At 38.9% G+C, this 13,464-nt stretch overlaps 1 protein-coding gene and 1 pseudogene across 11 annotated transcripts in view; both read left to right on the forward strand.

The window, feature by feature from the left end:
- GABPB1 (GA binding protein transcription factor beta subunit 1) overlaps positions 1 to 13,464 on the forward strand; it is a 58,815-nt gene that overhangs the window by 25,380 nt on the left and 19,971 nt on the right. For 3 of the 11 annotated variants that reach the window (XM_023751665.1, XM_014453455.2, XM_023751666.1), the window contains 5 exons: positions 2,317 to 2,424; positions 6,768 to 6,935; positions 8,807 to 9,001; positions 10,096 to 10,243; positions 10,575 to 10,688. In XM_023751665.1, the coding sequence (XP_023607433.1) occupies positions 2,317 to 2,424; positions 6,768 to 6,935; positions 8,807 to 9,001; positions 10,096 to 10,243; positions 10,575 to 10,688 (733 nt within the window). Of the gene's footprint in view, positions 1 to 2,314; positions 2,425 to 6,767; positions 6,936 to 8,547; positions 8,704 to 8,806; positions 9,002 to 10,095; positions 10,244 to 10,574; positions 10,689 to 13,464 lie in introns of those variants that run through there. The other 8 variants (XM_023751667.1, XM_023751669.1, XM_014453453.2 and 5 more) reach the window with 5 other exon arrangements.
- LOC102440150 lies at positions 2,832 to 4,598 on the forward strand (annotated as a pseudogene).

The raw sequence follows: 13,464 nt of genomic DNA on the forward strand, positions 1-13,464 counted from the left end.
GGTCCCAGGACCACGGACAAGCCTCAAGCGCTGCCCCCCGCCCGCCAGGTCATGGATCCGGGTCCCAGACCGCCGACAGCCTCAAAGCGCTGCCCCCCCACCCGACAGAGTCACAGATCCGGGTCCTGGGACAGTGGACAGCCTCCCGCGGTGCCCCCTGCCCTGCAGGGTCCCGGATCTGGGTCCCGGACTGCGGACAGCCTCCCGCGCTGCCCCCTGCCCAGCAGGGTCACAGATCCGGGTCCCGGGACCGCGGACAGCCTTGTCCACTGCCGCCCGCCTTCAGTATGCAAATTAGCCGCCATCCTGTTGCTTCAGGGTGGGGATCCCCACTGGGGTGCCTGGCCAGTCTGGGTGAGGGGATGATGGCTGTTTGCAGCTGGTCACACCCCCTTCAGGGAGGGGGTCCCCACTGGGGTGCCTGGCCAGTCTGGGTGAGGGGATGAGGGCCGTTTTCAGGCTGGCGGGCGACTGAAGCTCCCAACCTCTCCTTTTTTTCTTTTTTCTTTTATTCTGGGATTTATTTACCTTCTATGGCTGTCACTGGAGCTGAGAGCTGGCTTTAATTCTGAGGCTCGGCTGCAGCTCTGAGACCTCGGCTGCAGCTCTGAGACCTCAGCTGCTGAAAGCAGGTACTGGGTTTGTTAGGGTTCTATAATTGAAACACTGTTGCGGTCCTGCTGGCTGAAGCCCTGCTGGCTGAAAGCAGGTTTCTGGAGTTTGTTTAGCTTCTATTCTTGCAACATTGTTTCTTAGAGTGCAAGCTCAGAGGCCGGCAGCGGCAGGCGGGGAACCTTGGCTTCCTCCATCACTGGAGCAAGCAAGCCTCCTGTTCGCTTCAGTGCCTGGCTGCCGGCCACCATCTTGGTTGGCAGTTAATTTGCATAAGGATATGCTAATTAGCCAATGGGAAGGGTGTCGGGGTTATGGTCAATTTGCATGTTTCTCTTTTATTAGATAGGATGTGTATTTCAGTATGTAAATATTCAAGTGCACCACACTAGATGGCACCAGAGGTAGTCAAATGGTTACCACCTACACATAGAATCATTGTGAATGTGACAGCTGTGAAAGCATAATTGATACAGTGTCATTTATAGTGGTGATTCACATACCCAAGTGGCATTGAGATTGGTGACATGATTTTCCAAAATGGTGAACAACTCTTAGTAAAGTTCTTAACAAACAAATCGATTTATAGTATGGTTGCATTTTGGAAAATTTGGGATACATTAATAACTGTGGAAAATACATTTTTTTAACATACTGAATTCTAGCCTTAGATAAATATATTCAGTAGAATGTTTGAAATTCATCCAGGACCTGTGGCAATTCTTCTCCATAGTGGATTGTTCCCTGTATTGCTGCTCCTCTAGTATCCCTGGCACTTGACCATTAAATACTAGTAGAGCTTTCACCCCATTCCTCTGACCTTCAATCCCCCAAATGCCTCCATATATAGAGTGTCCTCTAGGGGTCATTGTTGCTACCATTGAGAACCACTGATTTAAAAGTTTTTAGCTATATTAATCTGCTACACAGTTGTATTGCTAATGGAACCATAGTAACTTAAGTATCTTAGGTCCTTAAGTATGATGTTTTGAATAATTAAGATAATTGAAGAATTATGGGAGAAGTTGATTTGTTCAAATGCATCATTGTTTTGCAATTCTTGTATGAAGATCAATAAGTTTGCTATTTTAAGTTCTCAATATCCTGCATTTTCGTTATTTTTTCCCCATTCTTCCTGTTTAGTAAGTCAGTAGTATATAATTTTCCTTAATGTTAGCATTTCCTTATTTAACAGCCACACAATATAATTTGTCCCTTAAAAATCCACTTTTTAAATTAGGAAGATAATATAGTAACATTGAAGAAGCTTTGTGAACTGGAGGCAAATTTCCATTAATCACACAACTTTAAAAAAATAATTTTCAGCAGTTTGTTCTCTTTGTGCATATTTTGCCATTCAGAAATTCATTTTGTATTTTATCTTTTCACTTAACATGACATAACTTTTTAATGTTATTTTATAACTTCAAAACTATTATTTTAAATTACTGCATATTATTCTACTAGATTTCACAATTTAACCATTTTCCAATCTTTAGATTGTTCACATTATAAAAATGATTATATGTATGTAGGTACATATATGTACATATTTATTTATATAATCTTTATTGATAGATCTGTTTCAATATATTTTTATTTATTATTCTGAGTAGATCTCAAAAGTGGGGTCATTTATTGGTTCAGTAGTCTGGGACATTTTTGTAACTTTGGAGATTTTAAATTCATCTATGTTTTGTTTAGATGTCCCTGGTAGATTTGGGAAAGAAGCTTTTAGAAGCGGCACGAGCAGGTCAAGATGATGAAGTTCGTATTTTGATGGCAAATGGAGCTCCTTTTACTACAGACTGGGTAAAGAATGATTCTAATGTGGTATTTTTCTTCTCATTTTTGAGTTTTTTTCAGATAAAAATTAGTATTGTGTTTATAAGTGGTAAAAATTTTGCAAATTTGTTTGCAACTTTAGAATTATAGCTGTCTTTTAAAGGGAATGGTTTGTATCATTTTTTTGATATTTGAAAACCCTACCAAGTATCCTGTTCACAAAAGGGGTTTTCTTTTAGACTATGGAGTTTAATAAGATAGGATGAATATAAAATGTAACTGGTTATGATTTAATTTAAAGGTCTTATAAATAGCACAGGTACAATTTCTAATTCAGAAAATAACAGGTAAAGATTGGGGTTAATGTTATAATGGTTTCTAAAAAGGAAAAAAATGTTTGCATTTTAATTGATACTTGTAAAACTATTGCAAACATGACCAAAGAGGAAGAGTGGAATGGGAAGTTCTTAGTAACTGTAGAAGGCAATTGTGAGGAAGACAAAAACCATAATTCTATTTAATTCTGGGGTGCAACCAAAAGGGTTGCTTTTGGGAGTTCGGGGGGGTTAGGAATCTAGATTAACCCTTCCACTGGTAACAACGAAAAATTCCAGATTTTTAATTTGGTTGTTTTTGGCTTGTCCTGTGTTCTTTTTTATTTTTCATTAAAAACAAAACAAAACAAATTTTAACATGGAAAATTTCAAACATATATCAATCCCTTCATAGCCTTTACTCAACCTCAAAAATTATCAAATCATGATGAATTTTGTTTCCTCTATAACCCCATCTACTTTTTTTTTGTTATGTATTATTTTAAAGAAAATTCCAGGAACCATCTCACCCATACATATTTTAACATCTGTCTTTAAAGATAAAGATATTTTGATTAAGCATTTCAAAAAATCTTAAGTGCACTCATGAGTTAGAGAGAAAATAGAGATTATCAACCTGAAGAACTAAGTGAAAGGCAGGACCCAGAGAAATTTTACCCAAGAACATTTGCTGAACTAAGTAAATTTGCCTGTTGGTTTTCCCACCTCACTGGCATGGATTACTGAAGGCAAAGACCTGAGACTGTTCACAGAGAGAAGTCTCCTAGGAAAGTCTCTCCCCAAAACTCTGGAACCCCCAAGAGATGCACCTTCAATACAAGGATAAGTCAGAAGTACTCTTTCCTCCTCCTACCTGCTTCTGCCCCTGGCCCTGTTATTAGGGTACTGCAAAGTAAAGGAACTGACTTGAACTAAGACATCAAATAGAGAGAGGAAAAGATTTGGAGTCACAAGCCATTACTTGCACACATTTATGTCCTGTACATTCTATAAAACCATAAACTGAAAAATGAATGTAAAGTGATCTTTGGACTAGATCCTAGGTTCCTGGGAGAAACAAATGAATATCTTTTCTGGGGGAACCTATCTTCATTCTAGGCTTTATATCCACAAATGAAATTCCAAGAAAAATGAACAGTCAAAAATAACAGACAAAAAACAAAACTCATCTCCTCAGCATGCAGGGGAGCCCTGGAGGACACAATCGCCCAGGCACCCTCATAGCAGCTGACAGAGCCAAACAGATGTTCGGACCTCAAGTGCTTACAACCCGGCATTATGTGGGCTCTGCAGCTTTCACAGGGACCCCAGAGCACGGGCAATTCCAAGGCAGCCCAGGTGGTGCCTATGGGACTGCTCAGCCCCCAACTCACTATGGACCCGCTCAACCGGCCTATAGCCCTAGTCAGCAGCTCAGAGCACCTTCAGCCTTTCCTGCAGTGCAGTACTTGTCTCAGCCACAGCCACAGCCCTATGCTGTGCACAGCCACTTCCAGCCCACCCAGACAGGGTTCCTCCAGCCTGGTGGTGCCCTATCCCTACAAAAGCAAATGGAACATGCTAACCAGCAAACTGGCTTCTCTGACTCATCCTCCCTGCGCCCCATGCACCCCCAAGCTCTGCATCCAGCCCCTGGACTCCTCGTCTCCCCCCAGCTCCCTGTGCAGATGCAACCAGCAGGGAAATCCAGCTTTGCTGCTACTAGCCAACCTGGCCCCCGGCTCCCATTCCTCCAACACAGCCAGAACTCAAGATTCTATCACAAGTGACCATCAAATTTCATCTTCAACCTCACCCCACCCCCTACCTTGGGTGAGAGTCCCTGGTATGTCCTAGGCCAATAAAATCTATCTGCCATTGAAAAAACAAACAAAACAAAACAAAAAAATAACAGACAAGGAAACAAGATGTTTGGAACAATAACCTACTGAAACAACTGACAACAGAAGACTTATAAGAACTTCAGATAATTTTTTAGTATAAGCAGATTGAGAATAGCTGAAAGAAAATTAGTAAACGGAAATATATGAAAAAAATCATCCAGAATGCAATGCAGAAATTGATATAAAATATAAAAAGCTGTCAGGAATCATGAAGGCTAGTGTGAGAAAGTCTAAGATATATGTAGTCATAAACCCACTAGGAGAGTGAGAATAGGGATGAAGTAATTTTAAAACATGATATCTGAGATTTTTTCCAGGACTGATGAAAGATGGCAGCTCACAGATTGAAGTGGCTCATCAAATCTCCAGCAGGATCAATAAAAAAATCCACATGTAGACACATCATAGTGATACCACAGTACATCAAGACAAAAGGATCTTAAGAAGGATTGGTGTCCATAAAACATGGGATTCCCAGGGCAGTAGTAAAAAGACAAGACAAAGAAGTATGGGCAGATGATTTGATATGCTACTTTACTCAAGAGAAAGTTTGAATGACCAATAAACATGCTTAGCTACATTACAAATTGGGTAAATGCAAAGTAAAATCATGAAATATCATTGTATATCCACCAGCTTAGCCAGAAAAAAAAAGTCTAGCAGTACCAAGCAGTGGTGAGATGTGTGGAGCAGTTTGGCAGTACCTAGTAAATTCAAACATGTGCATACTTGTGATGTTGAACTTCTGAAAACATTCCCAAGAGAAACTCTTGTTTATGAACTTGAGACATGTATAAGGCTATTTTTAGCAGCAGCATACTTCTTAGTAACAAAACTGGAAACCCAAATGTTCATCAGTAGATTAGTTAGATTAATTATGGCTTATCCATTCAGTAGACTATTACAGAGCAGAGAAAATTAGCGAACTACACTTAAATTCACCAGCATGGGTGAATCTTATAAACATACTGGTAAGCAATAGAAGGTAAGTCACTGAGCATTACATGATTCTATTTAAACAAAGTTCAAAATAGGCAAAACCAAAGTATATTATTTAGAGATAGATAAGTGATTTAAAAACAAAAACAAAATAAAGCGATGTGATGGTGATCTGGCAGCGACATCTGTCACCCTATTGATGGCCAGGGGTTGATTCAGCTGATCTAGCTGGCAAGGCAGGTATCCCCCTCCTCCCTCACCGATCCATGTGCCTCCCTCCTGAAGCTGCATGCTAGGTGTAGGTCGAAGAGGACGACCTTCCCTCCAGAGGAGAGAACCGGTATTGGGTTAAGGGTATACGAGTAGTTGCGCTCCCCTGCTAGAATCTCCAAACAAGCTTTCACTCACATTTTAGTACTGCCGTGTATATTGTGAATGTGGTGTTAATGTAGTGGCTTGCCTAGACCACATGAAATTAATATAATGGGCTCTGTTCTGGTTCTGTCCTGACTTACCTTTGACAGCACATCTCAGATCATATTTTTTTTTTTAGAGAGAGGAAGGGAGAGGGAGAGGGATAGCGAGTTAGAAACATCGATGAGAAAGAAACATCGATTCAGCTGCCTCCTGCACGCCCCCCCACTGGGGATGTGCCCACAACCCAGGTACATGCCCTTGACCGGAATCGAACCCGGGACCCTTGAGTCCGCAGGCCGACGCTCTATCTGCTGAGCCAAACCAGCTAGGGCCATATTTTTTTTTCCTTAGAAAATGACTATATGAACTCCTTTAAAAATATCACTGAGGTGCTTTAATTAATTTATTTTTTTAAGTCCTATAAAACAGTTTAATATAAAAACAAACACTATTACATTTATTTGACAGGAATTTTATAGATGAAAGGAATTTTTGTATGGTTGATATGAGGAAAAGATTCCAATATTCTGAAAAATTTCTCAAACCCTAATTATCTCTAATTCCTGATGAAATTAATTTTTGTTTAGGTTATTTTATCTGAAATATTGACGTTTCCTTTTCACTGAGGAAATTCCTGAAGGCCTCTATGAAGAAAATGTCACGAGCATAAATTCTTTCTTTTGAATTATGTAAACAGATAGTATACTTTTGCTATGTAAACAAAATATAAAATAGACGGTAGTAAAGAAGTGTACTAAAATGACTATAAATGTGGATATTTTTCCTTGTGGTATAGCTGGGAACTTCTCCACTTCACCTGGCAGCACAGTACGGGCATTATTCCACCACAGAAGTACTACTTCGAGCTGGTGTAAGTAGGGATGCCAGAACCAAAGTGGACCGAACGCCCTTACATATGGCAGCTTCTGAGGGCCATGCCAGCATAGTAGAGGTTTTGCTTCAGGTATGTGTTCTTTCTCTTTGTACTTTACTTTAAAAAGTAAACCCTTAAAGGACTTAGAGTTTTACAAGAGGAAGAAGAAAACTAGTTTTATTGAATATCTATCCCTCCTCCCATGTTATCTCATTTTGTGTGTGTAAGATCAAATGTAAATTATCTTAAAGTTTTCCTTTGTGAGGGGATAAAACACTTTTTCTAGGTATGTTCTTAGTTAAGTCCAACAATTGATTTCTCACACCTTGATCTCTGCCATGGTGAGGGACTATAGTTTTGTCTTAATACAGTTAAAATGCTCATGGAAAAGGAATATTAGGCTTGGATAATTAACAAATAAACAGATAATGCAAATGGGGATTTTTCTTTAATCATTTAAATGCCAAAAAGAAAATTCTGAAATAGAATGATAGATTTAGGTATTCTTAATCCTTTTTATTCTGGCCTCTAGACCAGCAATTTTCAACTGATGTGCTACAAGAATTTTTAAAATATGCAATACCTATTTAGTCAGGAGCTCTGACTTCCTTTCCCTTAGATTTCAAATAAAAAAATGACCAATGTTATTGGTCATGTCTTAAAATAAGGTTGCTCCTGATTGGTTAAATCTTGGTACCTGAAATCCTTATATGTAAGTACTAGAGGCCCAGTGCATGGATTTGTGCACCAGTGGGGTCCCTCAGCCTCGCCTGCACCCTCTCGCAATCTGGGACCCCCTGGGGGATGTAATAGTGTGCAAAGCAGCAGGCGGCCAGGGAGGAGCCTGAGCCCAGGCCAGGCGCCACGCTGCCCCCACTCAATCCAGCCCCACTGTGTCTGCTGCCGCTGCTGCTCCGTAGCGCTGCTGCTCCGCAGTGCTGCTGTGGAGGCTGCCGTGGAGGCTGCCACAGCTGCGCTTGCCAGCCGTGAGCCTGGCGTCTGGCGCCCTTTGGTTGCTTAGGCTTTTATATATAGAGAGATAGGCACCTAATTTTTAAAAAAGTCACTTTGGAGCAAAAAGGGTAGGTAATTACTATTATTTATTAATTTTTTTTGTAAATCAATCAAAATTATACCTATTTTATGTCAGATCAGCAAAAGATACATTTTTTGGTGTGTTGTGTAACTTTAGTATTTTATGTGTGCTGTGAAATGAATAAGGTTGAAAATCTCTGCTCTAGATCAGCTTGTCCGAAAGAAATACAATGTAAGCTACAAATGCAAATCGTATGTAATTCTAGATTTTCTATATTATAAAAATAAAAAGCAATTTAAATATTATATTTTATTTTACTTAATATATACAAAATATTATTTCTACATGAAATCAATATAAATATTATTATATTGCTTATTTTACATCCTTATTTTGCTACTAAGTCTTTGAATCCAGTGTGTATTTACACATATAGAACTTCTCTATTCGGACTAGCTGTATTTCAAGTGCTTAGCCACATGTGTCTCGTGGCTACCATAATGAACAGTGTACCTCTAGGTGGTTCCCTTTAAATTGTTTATATTGCATTGGCTTTGACAGCAAAGGATATTTTTGTGTAAATAAGGAACTAGAGTTAAAAATAGGGTTTGGGAGGAATGCTCATAGTTTTCCTTCACTTCTTATTCTGTTCTAGCCCTTCATGCTCACAGCTGGGTGACTGAAAAAATCAGTGCTGTTCTCCTAAGAAATTAGAAGGAAAGCAATTAGGAAAGTCATCATGATAAAAAATCGATTAAGTGACAGATGTGTGGTGATCCTGGAGCATATAGATTATTCAACACACAAAAAATGGTTGATCATGTTAGTAGCAAATTCTTCTAAAGTATAATGTCTAGAATTTTCATTTCAGCAATTTTTAATATTGCATATTTTAGAAATCTCTTGTTTTGAAATATTTTTGTAGCATGGTGCTGATGTCAATGCAAAGGACATGTTAAAGATGACAGCTCTACATTGGGCCACAGAACACAACCATCAAGATGTGGTGGAGCTTTTAATCAAATATGGTGCTGATGTACACACGCAGAGTAAATTTTGTAAAACTGCATTTGATATTTCAGTAGACAATGGGAATGAAGATTTAGCAGAGATATTACAGGTAACTTTTTCTTTTAATTTAAGAAAATAAACAAAGATCTCTGTTTTATGGATGATTTGAACTATTCAGTTTGTAGCTTTTCATTTTGGACTTAGTTATTTTGGACAGGCCTTCTCCTCGTTTGCTTTTTGTTCATTACTCTTCATTTTCCTGATTGTAAGACTAGTTTTTGCATGTAACATTAGAAGATTAGATAAGGTGTTACTTTCTGTGTTAAATTCCTGAATTCTTCTAGACATTTTATTCTATTTTTTTTTTGTTGCATACCATATGGCTTTGGCTACCATATGGTATTTCAAAGTCTGTTATATTTCACTAAAAAAAAATTTGTTTGCAGCCATAATAATGTCCCCTGAGTGAGTGATACAGTCTTTATCATTATGAGTGGTTTCTTTTATTTCTCACCATCCTCAGGAAAATCTGTTTGTGAGCATGGTTATTTATGGCTTTTGGTCAAGTTTTTCTAATAACCAACATTTCTATTCTTCAGCTAGACAACATTGATGTAAATTATCTTCTTTACTTACGGCCTCTTCTTGCATGTCTTTTTGTTATCCTTCCCAATAAAACTCTTCTCTAAGACCATCTGACTCTATTGAACTTCAGCTAGTTACTTAAAGGATATGTTCAGACAAATGAACTTTGCCAGGCCTCTTCCAACTCTTTTACTCCTAGGAGTGCGGTTTGGGGGTTAGGTTGAAGATGTAGAACAATTGGAAAGGACATGCTTTATATATGTAGTGTTATAGATTGCTGAATATAGTGGAGGAAATAATTTGATTTAAATAATTTAATTTCTGAAGTCACAGGGTAGCAGCATATCTTTCAGCTGTGTTCTATAAAAGCCTTTCAGATATCCATTTCTCCTCTCATTGGATTTTGCTGCTTTAGCTAATGGGAACTTAGGATATAAATGAATACTTTTGGTTTACCACTATATTCTTAGTAGACCATAAAAAAGAAACCCATTTATATTATATGATTCTTCTTAAATTACAGAATGTTCCTTTATATTTGTATTTGTAGTACGTTGAGAGCCTGTGCTATATGTTCTGGTTATAATTCTGAAAATATTGTGGTGATTTGTCCCCCAGATTGCTATGCAGAATCAAATCAACACAAACCCAGAGAGTCCCGACACTGTGACGATACATGCTGCAACACCACAGTTTATCATTGGACCTGGAGGGGTGGTGAACCTAACAGGTCTGGTATCTTCAGAAAATTCATCTAAGGCAACAGGTATTCAGATGCATATAGGATAGCTATTGGGATTTTAAGCCTTAGTAGGTATCCATCCTTTTAAGAAAGGACAGTTGGAGAATGAGGGTAAGAAAAACCTTGGTTTTCTTTGGTATAATTAAAAAAACACCCACATTTTTATGAGAAAATAATTTAAAGAAAGGTGATATTGCAAAACATACTGCAGTATTATCTTTCAAAAACTAATGCTATCCAAGCTTGTTTTTCACAAAAGTAATATCCAGGTTTCATTTAAGAGTCGAATAAAGTAAAACAGAATATCAGATTAAAGCTCCTTAAAAATTCAAATCTATTTTCTCTTTTTTCACAGATGAAACAGGTGTGTCTGCTGTTCAGTTTGGAAACTCCTCTACATCAGTATTAGCTACATTAGCTGCCTTAGCTGAAGCTTCTGCTCCCTTGTCCAATTCTTCAGAAACTCCAGGTTAGCAAAACAAGTCACATGTGTACATTAAAAGTTGGAGATTCAAATAGTCACAAAGGCCAGAAATCTATATTAATAAAGAGCTAATATGCTAACGAGTGGGACACTGTAATGGGTAACGACCAGGTCATTAGCATATTAGCTGGGGCATTGCTCTGGAGATGGGCGGAAGCGGGGAGGCACCTGGAGGCGGTGGGACCATCCCGTGCCTGGGAGGGCAGGGGTGAGAGCCCATAGCACCCCCCTCATCAGTCCTTCACCACCCACTGCTCGCACTCTGAGTCCCCGAGGCTCACCTGCCAGGGGAAGGAGCACAGCACAGCAGGCGGGAGGCTTCCATGCTCTCCTCTGGCGCCATGACGGGGCGGAGCCACCACGTTGCTCCAGAGACAGGGCGGAAGTGGGGAGGCGCCCAGAGAAGGACGGACCAGCCCGAGGTGACTGGAGGGACTGAGGCTGGAACTTGAAATGGCCAGAGGCGGCCAGAGGGTTTGGGGACTGGGCCAGGTGCCCTGGAGCTCTGCGTGGACAGGTTGGGGTGTCAAGGCAGGGCTGCAGGTGGGTGGGCGGTGCTCCTAGTGTCATATAAAAGGCTAAATTAGGCAGGGTTGAGATTATGGCCTTCTGAAGAGAGTGGGGCAGGGCAGGGAGGCCTCAGCTTCTCAGCTACAGCTATTTCTAGTTATATGCTCAGTGTTTCCAGATCCTACTCTTTCATGGGGAGCTGAAAATCTGGATTTTAAAAGAATGTTAAATATTGCCAATTAATTAAATTTTAAAAACGTGTGGTTCACAGAAAACATTTCTGTCTACCCAATTTGGCCTTTGTTTTACTAGTCTGTGACTTTGTATAAATAAAGTATATATGTATACATATATATTTTTGTTAGTTCTATTAAAATGACTGACCGCCCTAGCTGGTTTGGCTTAGTGGATAGAGCGTCAACCTGCGGACTGAAGGGTCTTGGGTTTGATTCCCGTCAAGGACATATGACCAAGTTGCGGGCTGATCCCCAGTAGGGGGCGTGCAGGAGGCAGCCGAGCAATGATTCTCTGTCATCACTGTTTCTATCTCTCTCTCTCCCTCTCCCTTCCTCTTTGAAATCAATAAAAATATATTAAAAAAAATAAATAGTCCTGGCTGGTTTGGCTCAGTAAATAGAGCGTCGACCTGTGGACTGAAGAAAGGTCCTGGGTTTGATTCCGGTCAAGGGCACACATGCCCGGGTTATGGGCTTGATCTTCAGTTGGGGGCATGCAGGAGGCAGCCAATCAATGATTCTCTCTCATCATTGATGTTTCTATCTCTCTCTCCCTCTCCCTCTCCCTCTCCCTTCTTCTCTGAAATCAATAAAAATATATTTAAAAATAAATAAATAAAATGACTGACAGAATTAGGAAATAGCATACTGACACCACTTAAGGGATGATAATCAGCATTAATAGCTGGTTTAGGTAAAGTTTACCTTTATACTTAACTAAAATAGTTCTTGCTATAATTATTATGTAAGCAAAATATTTTTTTTAACTAGGGAATTAAAAGAACTCCACAAAATTCTTCTTACTGTAGTTTCAACATTTGGACTAATATTTATAAAATTAAAAATAATTTTAATGATACTGCTGGGGATTGAGCCCGCAACCCGGGCATGTGCCCTTGACCAGGATCGAACCCAGGACCCTTCAGTCCTCAGGCTGATGTTCTATCCACTGAGCCAAACCAGCTAGGGTAATTATTTATTTATCATCTCATTTAATCTTCACTAAAAAGCTTGAAGGTAGATATTACTGGATTTGATTCTTTAAAGTGCTATCGTTTGAAAGATGTGTTTTTTTCAGGGGGAAGAAAACCTACTTACCTCTCTCATTTCTGTCTTTCACTCTCTTTTTCTGCAAACTAGTGATAATAAACATTTATCCATTTAATGCTTGAGTCTAGGCCTTTTATATTTGAGAGTCTTTAGATATTTCTGAATCACATTTGGCTGTTAGCAATTATGTGCATCATCATATTGATATGCTCTTTTTATAACCTATGTCCAGATCTCTGCCACCTTGGTAATTACATAAGCATATAAAAGAAAATTAATTTCATTGGTGGTTTCTCTTTGGTTAAACTTGCATATTTTTGTCTTTATTTAAAGTATATATCTGAAAATTAAATAACTTTTTTCTTTTTTTTATTATTTTTTAAATATATTTTTATTGATAGTATTACAGATATCTCCCAATTTCCTCCCCTTTATCCTTCTCTTCCTAGCCCCTACACACCCCCTTAGGTCTAAATAATTTTTCTTAAAAGTCAGCTGGAAGTTTTGACATTTAGATCTTGGCTCCATGAATTGGTCATACCAACTTCTCTAACTTCTACCTTTGAAAATGTTATGTGTGGTCTAGACTGAGAGAATTAGTAATTTCACTGGACTTCTATTACATGTGACTTACAAACTTCTGTGAGCACAATAATTTTTCATTTCAATGCAGTATCATAGCAGAATCTTTTTAAAGATATTTTAAGAACTTGAGTTAAGTTCAGGTGAGTACATTGCCACCAGTGTAAATAAACTACTCAGCTAAGGTGCATAATGAAATACATTTGTATGTATTCAGGCAAATTATTTCTCTGCTTCTTGCCTCTCCAGTTTCTTTTAACATCACTTGTCAGATTCATCCTCATTTTAGAAATGTTTATATATATATTTCCAAGGACATCCTAAGATCTAGGAAATAAAGTAGTACTTCCATTTTACATATGATGAAGCTGAGGTTTGTGAAG

This window comes from Myotis lucifugus, unplaced genomic scaffold, assembly GCF_000147115.1.
Source record: "Myotis lucifugus unplaced genomic scaffold, Myoluc2.0 scaffold_23, whole genome shotgun sequence".
In the NCBI taxonomy this organism is placed as follows: domain Eukaryota; kingdom Metazoa; phylum Chordata; class Mammalia; order Chiroptera; family Vespertilionidae; genus Myotis; species Myotis lucifugus.